Genomic DNA, 12,742 nt, shown 5'->3' with positions numbered 1-12,742 from the left:
CCTCTTCCTCTGTGTCTGGTCTACTGTAAGTCTAACGTGAACAAACAGGAGAGAGTGCGTTTATCAAAATGAAGAGAGGCTTAGTCCTCATGCACAATCCACCTCAAAGCTGCAGTCAGAGCAGGAGATGTTCTCCTCTGCTCCAAGACCAGACTGAAAGTGAAACATCCAAAGTTGCCACTGGTTGACTGTACTGTAACATGTTGTAGACTCTTAATTAGAGAACAGCCAGAGCTGTTAATTGAAGTATTTAAAATTGCATTTATTTTCCAGTTCCTTTTCTACTATTTTGAATTGAAATGCAATAAAATGTATTTTTCCAAATATTACAAGACATTGAGTTTACAATATCTGAGTCTATTTTTTAATTCAGTCATCAACTAAAACCCATTAAAAAAATTTTTAAAAAGTTGCTTTATGGGGCAAATATTGTTTTGCGATTAAAATGCGATTCAGATTAATTACCAAACCTCTAAGCCTTAGATTTTTTAAATCAAGTCCCACCCTTTAAATAAATAAATAAATGCTTGGCACCATTAAACTACAGCAGACAGTTGCGTAAGATGACATAATTAAAAGAGGGCCAGGCACTGGGAATTAGGTGAAAATATGAATATGACAGTTCTGATTAATTTATGTACAGATAAATGCAAATAATTCTCACAACTGTGTAATAATAATTTTAATAATAAAGTAACTGTGAATGTGACTATTAACTGCAAGAGACACATGAAGAAATATCAATACAACCATAATCAAGCCAAGCAAACTTCATCATATACATAATACAAAGAAACAACTCTGACAATGTGTACTGCCACTTGCAGTTTGCCAACAAATCTGGTGTCTCATCCATCATAATGCATGATGCCAGGAAGCTCTGTATGTGTGTGTAGCGTGTGGAGACAATGACAGAAATTTTATCCCCAATTGATTAGTCTATTATTCACGACGCAAGATAGACAAACTGTTTTCAGTTTCATATTTTCCCCACAGGGCAGACCACAGAGGCACAGATAAGCATCATGTGTTGTTGTTTGTACTCAATCTTTAACACCATTTATTATCAGAAGCAATTAATGATTCTTATAACTTAATTCAATATGGATAGAACCACTGGGACGTTGTTGGACATTCAAATAGTTCTGGGATACTTCACAAGCAGCCAACCACTTACAGTCCCTTTGATAATGAAAATATACAGTTTTGAGTACATTGATACAACCGAAGAACATAAGCAAAAAATTAAGTGAATTTTATGATTTCTAATCCTGCCATCTTTTTATTCCTGCATTAATAAAGCATCTGGGGTAATTGAAAAGGAATTAGTTCAAGAGGACAGCATCTACAGATATAGTTGTTCTTTAAACCCACCAAAGCACAAGCCATTAAGCAATCAGACCCCAGATCTGTGTTTAAAGCTCCAATCAGTTCAGTTCAGAGCAGAGAAAAAAAGAGGAAAAGGCAACAGCAGGACTTTCACACCAGAAAAGCAAAGGGGGAGAATGAGAAAAAGAGAGCGCAAGAATTAAAGGCTGTGCTCTCCTGATGATGCACGGGGGACAGAACTGGGGGATGAATGAGATTGTGATGTTGCTGCACATTCCCTTGGCCCCACGTGCTCACTCTTTTCTTTTTTCCCAGTTTCCCTCCTTCTCTTTTCTTTTGTTTTGTTTAAAATTTAACAAGGTCTGGAACAGCGGAGGGCTGAAACGGGCATCCGGGGTGTTTTGGCTCAGCTTTGTGTCACATGCAGGGGCCATGTGAACACAGTGGCACTGAGGGAGAGGGAGGAGGAGGGTGAAGGGGTGCAAGGGTGGGAGGGCAATAAGAGGGAGTGATGGTGAGAAAACTAAAGATGGAGAGCCTTTAACCAGTGAAACAGACACTAGGAAACACTGAAAAATAGAAAAGTGAGTGGTGGTGGCATGGGAATTAAAAAAAATGCAACATTTATGTGACAAACACCACAAGCAGAAACAGAATAGGACTCATCCCACAAGAGTAGCATGTGCACGTGACTAAAATCCAAAAGAGAAGCACGTGGTGAGGTGACAGCTAACTTCCTGGTACAGCAGGTGACAGCTCCACTTTTTTCCAGGATCTGGGTAATTATCAAACTGCACAGCTAACAGCAAGAGCCAAGCAAATTGCCACGTTAATGATTGAGACCAGCAGGAGTGATGTCTTCTCGGTGTCTCTGGGTTGAAACTGAGCTTTTAGCTTGACAGATTTCATGCACACCACTGTTATATACAGTGACTTGAAAATTTATTGGGCGCAGCTGTTAACTTTAATGCAATACAGTATTACAACCCTGCTATAATCTTCATCTTTATAAAGTTTGTTTTGTTTTTTGTTTTTTTGGTACATGACTGCAGCTCTTAAGAAATCTGTTTTGATTTGGGGGGCTTGGCTAAATCTCACCATGTCAATAATAGGGTGAATTATATGTAAAATATTTGTCTTGCTGTGAACAACATATTAACATTTACATTTAAAACAGCTCACATATTGGGGCTAAATTTAGGAAATACCTTGGTCTTTATCATCTTTGCCTGCCCTGATCAAGGGTTTAGTCTTTAGTCTTGGGCCAAATTTAAAGTTCCCCCTGGGTTCTACCCCTCGGTTTTGCAGAGGTAAGGTGCTCTATGTTTTAGCAATCAAGGTTTAGTAATCATCTAGCCCTTCATTACGAAGATTTTAGGCCATTTGCATGGCTAAATGACCATTACTGCTTGATCTCCAAAACAAAAATAGGTATTTACCTTCCTGCAAGATTGAAAATGGAGCAATAGAGCTATGGGGAGAAACTTGGAATCAGTCATGGCCTTGTCCCAGCATTTATACATTTTTGTCCCTGTATCGCAAGGTGGTCCTAACCAGGGACACTAATGAAACTTCTGTGCCACAGGGTTAAGTAGCAAGTTTGTAACCTACAGTCCTGGGATGTGGCTGTCCTATATTAGTTAATTTTCAAGCCTTTATCTTATACTCCCTTGCCAAGAAGGACGTATCACACATACACATAAGCCTTATTTGAGGGAGGTGAACTTTAAACTAGGTCATTTCATATCACCAACTCTGTTCCACACCATTAAAGAAACAACTAAACTCCAGCCAAACACACGTTATCTAGCTGCATCCAGATGACACAAACAATTATTTACGGACAGCCTCGATTAATTTCACTGACAATGGTGTTTGGAAAATATATAATCTGCATGGCCTTTTGTTTCTGACAAACCAAAAATGCACTGTTGGCTCTGACAACAAAATATTTCATACAAAGCCGCCCCAAAACTAAACTGATCTTATCTTTTGCATTTATTTAGTGACTGTTACAGAAAATTGAATTGCTAAGATACAAAATGCCAATCTCCCTCTCAGGAGACCGAGGCTTGGTAAAACAAATCAGTGTAAGCATCATTGGAGTGGTGGTATTTAGAAACCTTCCATCCAGGAATTGACACAGTTCTGTCCTGTACATTAGGAGGCACGCAGGGCCTCGTGTTCCCTAATCGGAATTTTTGGGCCTCTTTAATGCTGAGAGTTGCAGATGTTGTCTGGTATTAGGCTGTGCTGCTGCTGATCAAAGCTGTGGATAGTGAGCCCCTGCTGGCTTGTCTCTAATCCTCTCTCATGCATGTGGTCAGGGCCGGGGCTGGTGCTCAGCTCGGGGACAGTCAGCCTACTCCATGACCCTGTTGAAGGGAGAACCTTTTCACTGCCTTTGCTTGTGGGCATCATCAGCTCTAACCCAGCAAGGTTTCTGTGGAACATTTGGCAAGGGCAGGTTGACAGACAGCTGAGAGGCTATACTTCTCCCATAAGGCAGAAGAAGCCACTGCTCCTCCCTACTGCCTTTCCCAATTTCCTATGTTAGATATGCTTGCTTGCAGACAGCAGTGACATATCAGACTGACACTGCTCAACCCAGATTCAGCTGCTTACCATAAATTGCAGAAAGTTTTCACTGTAAACTTCCTTATTCTTTAAACCAACAACCACAAGGGGTACAACCCAAATAAAAATATAAGCAAATACATCCAAACACAGCAAAAGCTGTGGCAATGGGTGCTTTAAAGTGCCCTTAAACCTGTGGCTGTTATTATTTTTTGTTTTACTTTATATTGTTTTTTAAACACAGTTATGAAAGTGACTAGTAATTCTTGGAATGAAAAGCAATAAACTAAGGAAAGGTAGAGATATGGGAAGATAAATGGAAACTGTCAGATGGTGTGAGGGAGGAGGAGAAAAGATAGCAAGAGGAGAGGGAGGAGGATCAATGATGAGAGAAATTGAGAGAGGGAGGAAGATTTGGTGTGAGAGGAGAGAAGGGGAGGGATGTCAGCCAAGAAGGCAATCTACGTATATTAGACAGAAAACAGTTCCCTTGGTTTTAACTGCTACAAGCTGAAAACAGTCCTCTTAACGTCTGCCTCAGTAGATACACGTGCAAATCCTCAGAGGCACACATGTCTAGCTAACTGCTGAGGTTAAAATGATCACATTTTATCTAAGACCAACTTTGCATGCATGGTTTGCATGCAAAGAGATGCAAAAAAACATAAATATGTTGTTTGATTGCTTGCTTATTCTCTTGGGAACACAATTAAAAAAAGCATCAGCAGTGCACGCTGGCACATGTGTATTGGATTTGAGCTCTGGAACGTGTGAAATCTGGTTACACAATTACATAATGACTCTACAGTGGGCTATTTAGAAAGACCATTAGCTGACAAGGATGTAAATGTGGATAAGGTTGCATAGTGGCTCACTTGAGCAAAATATCTTCCAAGAGCCTTTAAAACATGATGATGCTATGCAGTGGTGAATTTCAGTAGCTCTAAGTGAAAGTGACACTTGAATATTACATCTGAAAATTTTTGCAGTGAAACATCATTTGCATTACAAAATTCACTCAAAGTAATCCACTGGAAGGGATGCTGCTATCAGGGTGATCAGTGACTGCTCATGAAATCAGCAACACAAAGCTAAAAACTTACAGCCTATTCTGGCTTTGAAAACTGTTTTCATTGAAATACGAGTGTGTGGGAGCAATCTGGCGTGATGACTGTACGAAGGGAGCAACGTGGCACAGACAAGACAGAGTGAGTGCTTCTCTGCTTAATAGCTGTCACAGAGCTTGCTGAAGAAAGCTGGGAGCTTCATTAAGCCTTTAAACCCTGCAGAGTCTTTTAAGTCATCACGTCACTGGCCGCCGCCTCCTTTGAGAGTCCCCAAGGTAAGACTGCAAAGATATAGTCCTGAAGTGCAATTTCACAAAGCTTGTTGTAATACCTGTAACTATCAATCTTTTGAAAATGTTAACATTTTGAATCTGTGAGAAATATTGCCACGAAAAGTCATTGTGTACTACTAATAGATCTATTATCTGCTTATGAACTGTGGTTTCGTGTTCTGATAAAAAAAAAAATCTATAAGAAATCCAAGTCATAAGTCAGTAAATATAAATTATAACTATGCTTTTATTTCTCTTACAGAGGGGAATAGATGTCCATCCATTATGAATGTTAGTTATACATCATTAAAAAAGATCATAATGGAGAAGCATTCAGCTTTAATGATGAACAACACTTCTTTATTGAAAGAGCTTAATAGGACCATGCTGTATAGCTTCCTAAAAATATAGTATGTTGTGTAGAGATGCTTTGGAGATTCTTCAGAAACACAGGGCAATGTTAGATGTGGATTTGTGGTGCCACCTCAAAGCAATAAACTAAAGTTATTGTCTGGATTTTCTAAATAAGCACTTCAATAACAGTGAACCACGAAGCATGAACTTATTTGTTTTGAGAAATGCAACAAAGAAAACATGTTAAATAAAAGGTGCATGGTAAGAAATTTAGAAAAACCGACCATTCTTATCACTACATTATAATTATGCATTATTTTTCCCACAAATGTGCAAAGCTACAAACATTGTATAGCAGATAACATAAAAATGCCTCATTCTGTGAAATTAGTTTTGAATAAACAATTTCCTCAAGTTAACCTTGGTTGCAGAAAACAAAGCGATTACAACTGAGCGCAACATGCTCAAACTATCAGCAACCCTGACATCCAAGTCCATGTCCAACTACCAGCAACTACCAGCAACCCTGACATCCAAGTCCATGTCCAACTACCAGCAACTACCAGCAACCCTGACATCCAAGTCCATGTCCAACTACCAGCAACTACCAGCAACCCTGACATCCAAGTCCATGTCCAACTACCAGCAACTACCAGCAACCCTGACATCCAAGTCCATGTCCAACTACCAGCAACCCTGACTGATGACATATAAACCGACAGGGAGCTAAAAGGGAATTAATACCTTGACAATATTCTACATTGGTATATCCAAGTGACCTTTCACTTCACATCAAATCTTCAAACCAATTTCTATTTAATAAAAAGCTTGTAATGTGGGTCATTCCATGCCAACTCACCTAATCATCCAAGTCCATGTCCTGGATTTTCTTGGTAGTTTTATGCAAAATTATCTATCAAGTTTAAGGAACTTAAAATTCCTGAGCCCTGTATCTGATTTTTATTCTTTTAACTAGCTATTTCCCTTATTAGCTAAGTTGAAATATCAACAACACATTCACAAAATCGTAAAAGACAGATGTCTAATAAATATAACATAGGTAGAAAAAAGTATAGGTAGAAAAAAAAAAAAAAGGAGAGACACAAACCGCGGGAAAGGGGACGGAGGAACAACGGAGAGAAAGTCGCTGTGCAAAACTGCCTGTTTAGGGTTGAATGTTTTTGCTGCCAGCTTTAGCAAGAGACACCACACAGCTCTTTTAGTTACAGTAGAGTCCCGCGTCTGCTTCACCACTGGTGGGTAAAGTGAAGGGAACTAAGCCTTAAGCTAGCTGCAGTTTCAACCAGGAGAAATCATCTCTCCTCCGCCTCCTGATGTTGGTGTAGTGGCAGAAGGTTTACTTGCTGTTTCTGTCAGAGATTTCACTGATAGTGGAGGCAGCAGACCAGAGCAGCATGGTTACTAAACCCTCAGAAATGTTGCTACAGGAAGAAAAAAATAACAGACAGAAAGACATAATAATGAAATAATGAAGAAATCTGTGGTTGCTGAACATTCCTGTGGATGCAGTATTTAGCTCATGTAGCATAGCAGCTGCTAGCCAATATAAATTCACCCAAACCAGATTCGATCCCGACGTCTCCCAGACCCACTTTCTCATCTACCTGCTAGACAATAAAGGACACTAGAGCTCACACAATGTTAAAAAATATGACAATGTAAAAAACACTTGTTTATGGACACACACTATACAAATTACATCTCATACACGTTTTACAACTTCCCTTTGTAGATAAAGTACTTTTTCCCATTCCATTATTGATAACGTCATGATGGCATCATGACTAATTGACTTAAAAAAAAATCACCTAAAATGCCTATCCCTAATATATACATATATATATATATATATAAAGTACACAGCAGCAAAACCTTGTTACACTAAAGTGTAGTTTCTGCTTATGAACCACAGCTTTACGCTGCATTTGTTTAATGCACTGATATTCAGTACAAACTTTGACTCCATCGAGTGGGAATAACTACAAATTTCTGAGGCATTGGTCATTAAAGAATAGGAAAGGAAAGAAAAACATGTTTAGCACACAATTGTAATCTTGAGGAAATTAATTTCTAAAAGCATATTTGGAATCAAAACTTGGGGATTTTGACAAGGTACCATGCAGTTAATTGAATTTTTATGCAAAGTGAATCTGTGATATGCCCACAGAGATATGTCAAACTAGCACTGAATGGTCCACATGTCAACTTTAACATGTTAGAGAAGCTCATAAAAAGTAGCTGATATACTGAAGAGCATAGACCAGTGCATTTAAAAAGCTGAGTTGGCTAATGAATCTAAATAATTTAGTGTGCTCCAATAGTATCTTTAAGAACTCTGGCTCCTCTGCCTATATGCTAACAGTTGGCCAGTGTGTATTATTTTTTATTATTCCATTTCCTCTTCTTGCAGATTTACTAACACATACACAAAAAAGCCCAACAATCAAAGCACATATATTTTCATTACTTGTTGGACTTAAATTTACTTTACACCAGAGCAAAAGCTGTTACAAAGCAATATTGACCTGCAGCCTGTACTTTTACCTACATGGGCAATTAAACCATGGCTGTGACTTGGTGTACAGACAGAAAAACATCTTAAAACCCCAAGTCTCCAGAGGAAGTGGACTTTTTCTTTAGCGCTGTGGCATTTTGGGCTAGTCTGCAACAGAATGCACATTTATTGATTAAAGAAGTCTGTATCCTTTTTACCCTTTTCTTTCCACTCAAACTCTAATAAAGCTGGCTGGGAATTACAAGAGACTCCTGTGTGAGCAGCTCTGAAAGGATCACTCATCAGTCTGCCAAAGAGGACAGCGGCCCTTTGATCTAAGCGGCCTTCTGTACATGTGTATGTGTTTGTGAGTCTAGCTGGGCAAAGTGTGTTTTCTCATCTGGCCACTGCAGAGTCGGTGCACTCAAAGCATGACTTGACCCCTTCAAAGTCAAACTGGTCTCTGCATTGTCTAGAGGATCTGTCATGATGTACCATGACAACTCTTCCACTTAACAGCCTCTTCACATCATTCTCCTGCTAGCCAAATCATGCTAAGTACTTCATCTGTCACACATATCAGAAATACAATATAACATTTGGCCTTGCTGACAAACTTAATATCTAGGTTACCACTGAAATTGCACAGTGCAATTATTGAGCAACTAAGCAATAAAGCACTGTTTGGATACTGGAGTTCCGGTATCAAAGGCCACTTTGCGTGCACAGGCATGCAAGCAAAAAGGTCCTTAGAATGACTGAGGTCTACAGTTCTGGCAGCTGTGCCTTAGAGCCAGCCAGTAAGTCAGCTGAGGCCGGCCTTATCTCCCCTATCTGAGGGGAACAACCATTCAAAGTCAGCTCAACATGTGTCAGCAAACTATCCCCTCATACAACCTGCCTCCCACACCCCCTTCTTCCATTTCATTCTCAGTAAACGTGCCTGACATTCTAGAGGAGCTAGCGTACATTCCTTACATGCCTTCATCGCATAAGGAAACAACGGAGGAGCAAGCCGGACGTGTCACAGGGGTATTAGCACTGCTTTCTCTGTACAGTGCCTGTTTGGACCAAAGTGCTGCTCACTGTCCTTCTACGTGTTGCTGAATGAGAATTAGGCCTCTTATGGAGATTGCAGCCTGGGTGTTGAGTGGTGCTCCTGGCTGTGGGGGAGCTAGAGGAGAGCTCAGGTGACCACAGTTAAGCTGTCTCACATGGGATGAAGGCTGTTAGGGCTTCTTTTGCCCGCCCTTAGCAGCTGCTGCTACATCTCAGCTGACTGTACAGACTAATATAAGGTCAATTATGTTTTTTTTTTTTGTCCCTCTAAATGCACATCTGTCTACCTACAGGAGCCACAGTATGAATGTACATAAAGCCTGCCATATGATGGCAACTGTATTAAATCATTCCATCAATACCTCAAGTAAGCTACTCTTTTAAGAGCAAGATAGGTCATGAAGCACATGTGATAGTGAATGTGAGCATGAGGCCATTTCTAACTTCCTGTCGAATAACCTCTAGTTCAATACCCCTTGCGACAGGAAAATACAGTCTGTTTTCCACAATACACATCCAGCATTTGCTTCTGAAACATCTTCATTAGACTCACATTTTTCACCACCCTCCAATTTCACTTCCCACAACAGCAACAGCAGCAGTGCTGGAGGCAGTGGCATAGTGAAGAAAGGGACTTCCTGAGCATTGGAAGAGCACGTTAGTCCAGCTTGGCAGGCATTTAGTGTGACAGTAGCCATGCTGGATGCCAGTAGGACAAGCAGCATCTCTGTGCAGCATCTCAATGACCAGAATTCACTGAGTCCACAGAGAGGGTTTATGGTCCTCCCAGCCATACTGCTCCCACCCCTATTCTTCATCCAACCACAAAGGCATTCAGGCTTTTCATTTAGATGATAATGGAGCAAAAGCCGGAAAGGGCCCCCATGTCTGAGCACCATAAGTTTTGGTGATGGCTTTGTGGCAATGTCATGCGTGTCCATGGGAGCAAAGTGTGCTGCTACAGGCCAACAATGACAGTTCAGGCCAGAAGGAAAAAAGAGAAAAAAATTTTAAAGGATGACAGTGATTTAAGGTAGATTTGGACAACCAACAGCCTTAAAACCACGATCCTACTCATGCCACCACAGTCAAACTTAAACATGGTAGCCCTTAACAGTGGCAAAGCTTAGACAATCAAAAGTTAAATAATAACCCTTTAAATTAAATTACCATAACAATATATGTCTTGTGCAGCAGGAACAAGTTCATCCCCCATGTGAAAATGTTATTCTGCCTCAGCAGATACTAAAATAATTTGTTGCCAATATCTAATGCAATATGATAATTTTTATATTATACACCTGTCCACATGCACGGATTTCATTCTAATACAGGTTGACAACCTGTTAAGGCACTACAACATCAGGCTCAGTGTGTGCATAAAAAGAAGTCCTCAACGGCTTGCAGAGTGAGGAGAAACATTAAATCACAAATTAGCTCAATGTTTGTTTTCTTTTACCTGCATAAAAACGTAACAAGGAGCCGATTTCCGTGTTAAGCCCTTCCTCTTGAACTCTCCAAGGGTCCTTAAATCCAAGCTTAAAGAGAAAGTCATTCTGGATCTGCAAAGGCCTCTCATCTGGACTTAGCCTCCTCACAGCTTCACCATGCAGCTGAACATAGAGTGTGGGGCTGGAATCAGAATTGTGGTGTGCTGTCAGCTCTGATTTTATAGCACCTTGGCCATAGTCCGGATCTTGGATATCAGGTGTATTACCTGCAGAACAGGTTCTTGACAATGAGCCGGCACTACTGCTGAGTGGCAAGCTGCCGAGACTGTGTGGGTTGAGTCTGATTTCTTGTCCGATATTGTTTGGCATGTCATTCAAATGACACTGCTGGTAGTTGGCAGTGACGGCAGTGATGCCGTTAGTGTGGTGTTGGGAAATGGTGTCCATTCCAGTACTTGACACAGGACAGTCAAGCTCCAATTCATCTGATGAGCTTCCGTACATATCATTGCCCTCTGTGGCACTATCAAAGGAGGGACTGAGGATGGATGCCTCAGTTCCCAGAATCATATCATCACTAAGGGAGTCCCTGTGTTCACTAAGTCGGGCCCCAGAGCTCAGGTCATCAAATGCACTGCTCTCTACATCTGAGCCCGAGTTCAATCCATAGCTGTCCATGCCATTCCTGTGCTCCAAATCATCATCATTAGGGGTATCCATGTTAGAATTTAAGTCTGATAGCGAACAGGTTATATTGTCTTGTGATTCTGATTCTGGGGTGAAAAGTTTTCCATCAATGTCCTGTTGCTTTTGCCTATCGGCTGCATTCTCCATGAGCAGCAGTCTCAACCTGTCACTCGGATGGCCCCTTAATTCTGTGGATTCCAGGAGAGACAGGTGGTTGCCTTTTTCACTTGAGTCTTCTTTCACTTTGCTTGAATTATCATTATAGTCATACTTCATATTGCAGTTACCATTTTGGTCGGTCTTAGAGTTATCTTTACCAAAAAAGCGTATAACAGAGCTAGACTTGCTGCAGAGTTTACTCAGTCGGAGTGCCATCTCGCCGGCTGTGGTGTCCATAGTGCAAAGAACCGGCCTGGGATATGAAGACGTCAGTCTATCGTTTACATGTATGCAGCCCCGGTGAAGATCCGCTCTTACCCACTCGCGATCTGCGGGCTGCAGTTGCATGTTCTGTCGGTGCTTCAAGAGAGTCTTCCTATCCAGACTCCGAGTATGTAGAGAGGCAGAGGACAGGGCCGAGCTCATCTTTGCGCTGCAGGCGGCAGTGACAGTTGAGGTGGCGGTGGGTGCAGCTGCGGCGGAGAGGTTCCTCTTCAAACGCCGCCGTCTCAACAGAAGAGAGCTGGAGTTACTGGATGAGCTCCGGCCATTAGACGCCACAGCTCGGTTTGACGCACTAGACCCAGCCGTGGAGACGGAATGAAAAAGACTATTACCGTTCTTTGCCTCTACGCGGGAGGGTGCCAACCGTCCACCGCCATCATCCGCTGGAGTCCCCCGGGCGACAGACAGTCCGTTGGGCTTCTTCATTAACTTGGTTGCGCCTCCATCTGACGCTCCATCCTCAGCAAGAGCCTGCACACTTTCCATTTCTGCAAATGAAAAGTCCCCCACTCAAAATAAATAACGGAGCGCACCAGGTTATACCTGAAAACTCTACATTTAAAAGCCTTAAAACGTGACCACCGTGATAAATGTCCGCCAACTGGGCGGTGTTGTTGAGTTATTCCTCTAGTAGTCATTCACTTCTTGCCTTCCTTTCCCTGTTGAAACTCCCCACCGCTGCTCCAAAAAACCTTTTACTGATTCGCTGGAAAGAGGCAGGGCGCTAAAGGACAGATCAGGGCGGAGACGTGGCTCTATCGTGCGTCCCATTTGGACCAAAATACACTGATAGAATATGAAATGAACGTCGGCCGACCTCCTACGCAAATACTGACTAATATATATTCATGAGGAGGACACAAGATGGGGTCGCTAACAACAACGCGAGGAATTGTGGGAATTGTATTTATATTAGCAAGAGTCTCTCATCTGCTCCTGTTGGAAAGACACTTTACGAGAAATACATTTCCCAATAAGATGTCCGTG

General features: G+C 41.4%; 1 protein-coding gene across 1 annotated transcript in view; it reads right to left on the bottom strand.

The window, feature by feature from the left end:
• phlpp1 (PH domain and leucine rich repeat protein phosphatase 1) overlaps positions 1–12,568 on the bottom strand; it is a 52,169-nt gene extending 39,601 nt beyond the window's left edge. The window contains exon 1 of the mRNA XM_041992043.1: positions 10,633–12,568. Within this exon, the coding sequence (XP_041847977.1) occupies positions 10,633–12,241 (1,609 nt within the window). The 5' untranslated portion in view covers positions 12,242–12,568. The remainder of the gene's footprint in view (positions 1–10,632) is intronic.
• Positions 12,569–12,742: the final 174 nt, after the last annotated feature.

Source organism: Melanotaenia boesemani, chromosome 8 (assembly GCF_017639745.1).
Source record: "Melanotaenia boesemani isolate fMelBoe1 chromosome 8, fMelBoe1.pri, whole genome shotgun sequence".
Classification (NCBI taxonomy): domain Eukaryota; kingdom Metazoa; phylum Chordata; class Actinopteri; order Atheriniformes; family Melanotaeniidae; genus Melanotaenia; species Melanotaenia boesemani.
Note: the sequence above shows the minus strand (reverse complement) of the source record. Positions and strands in the feature narration are given on the sequence as shown.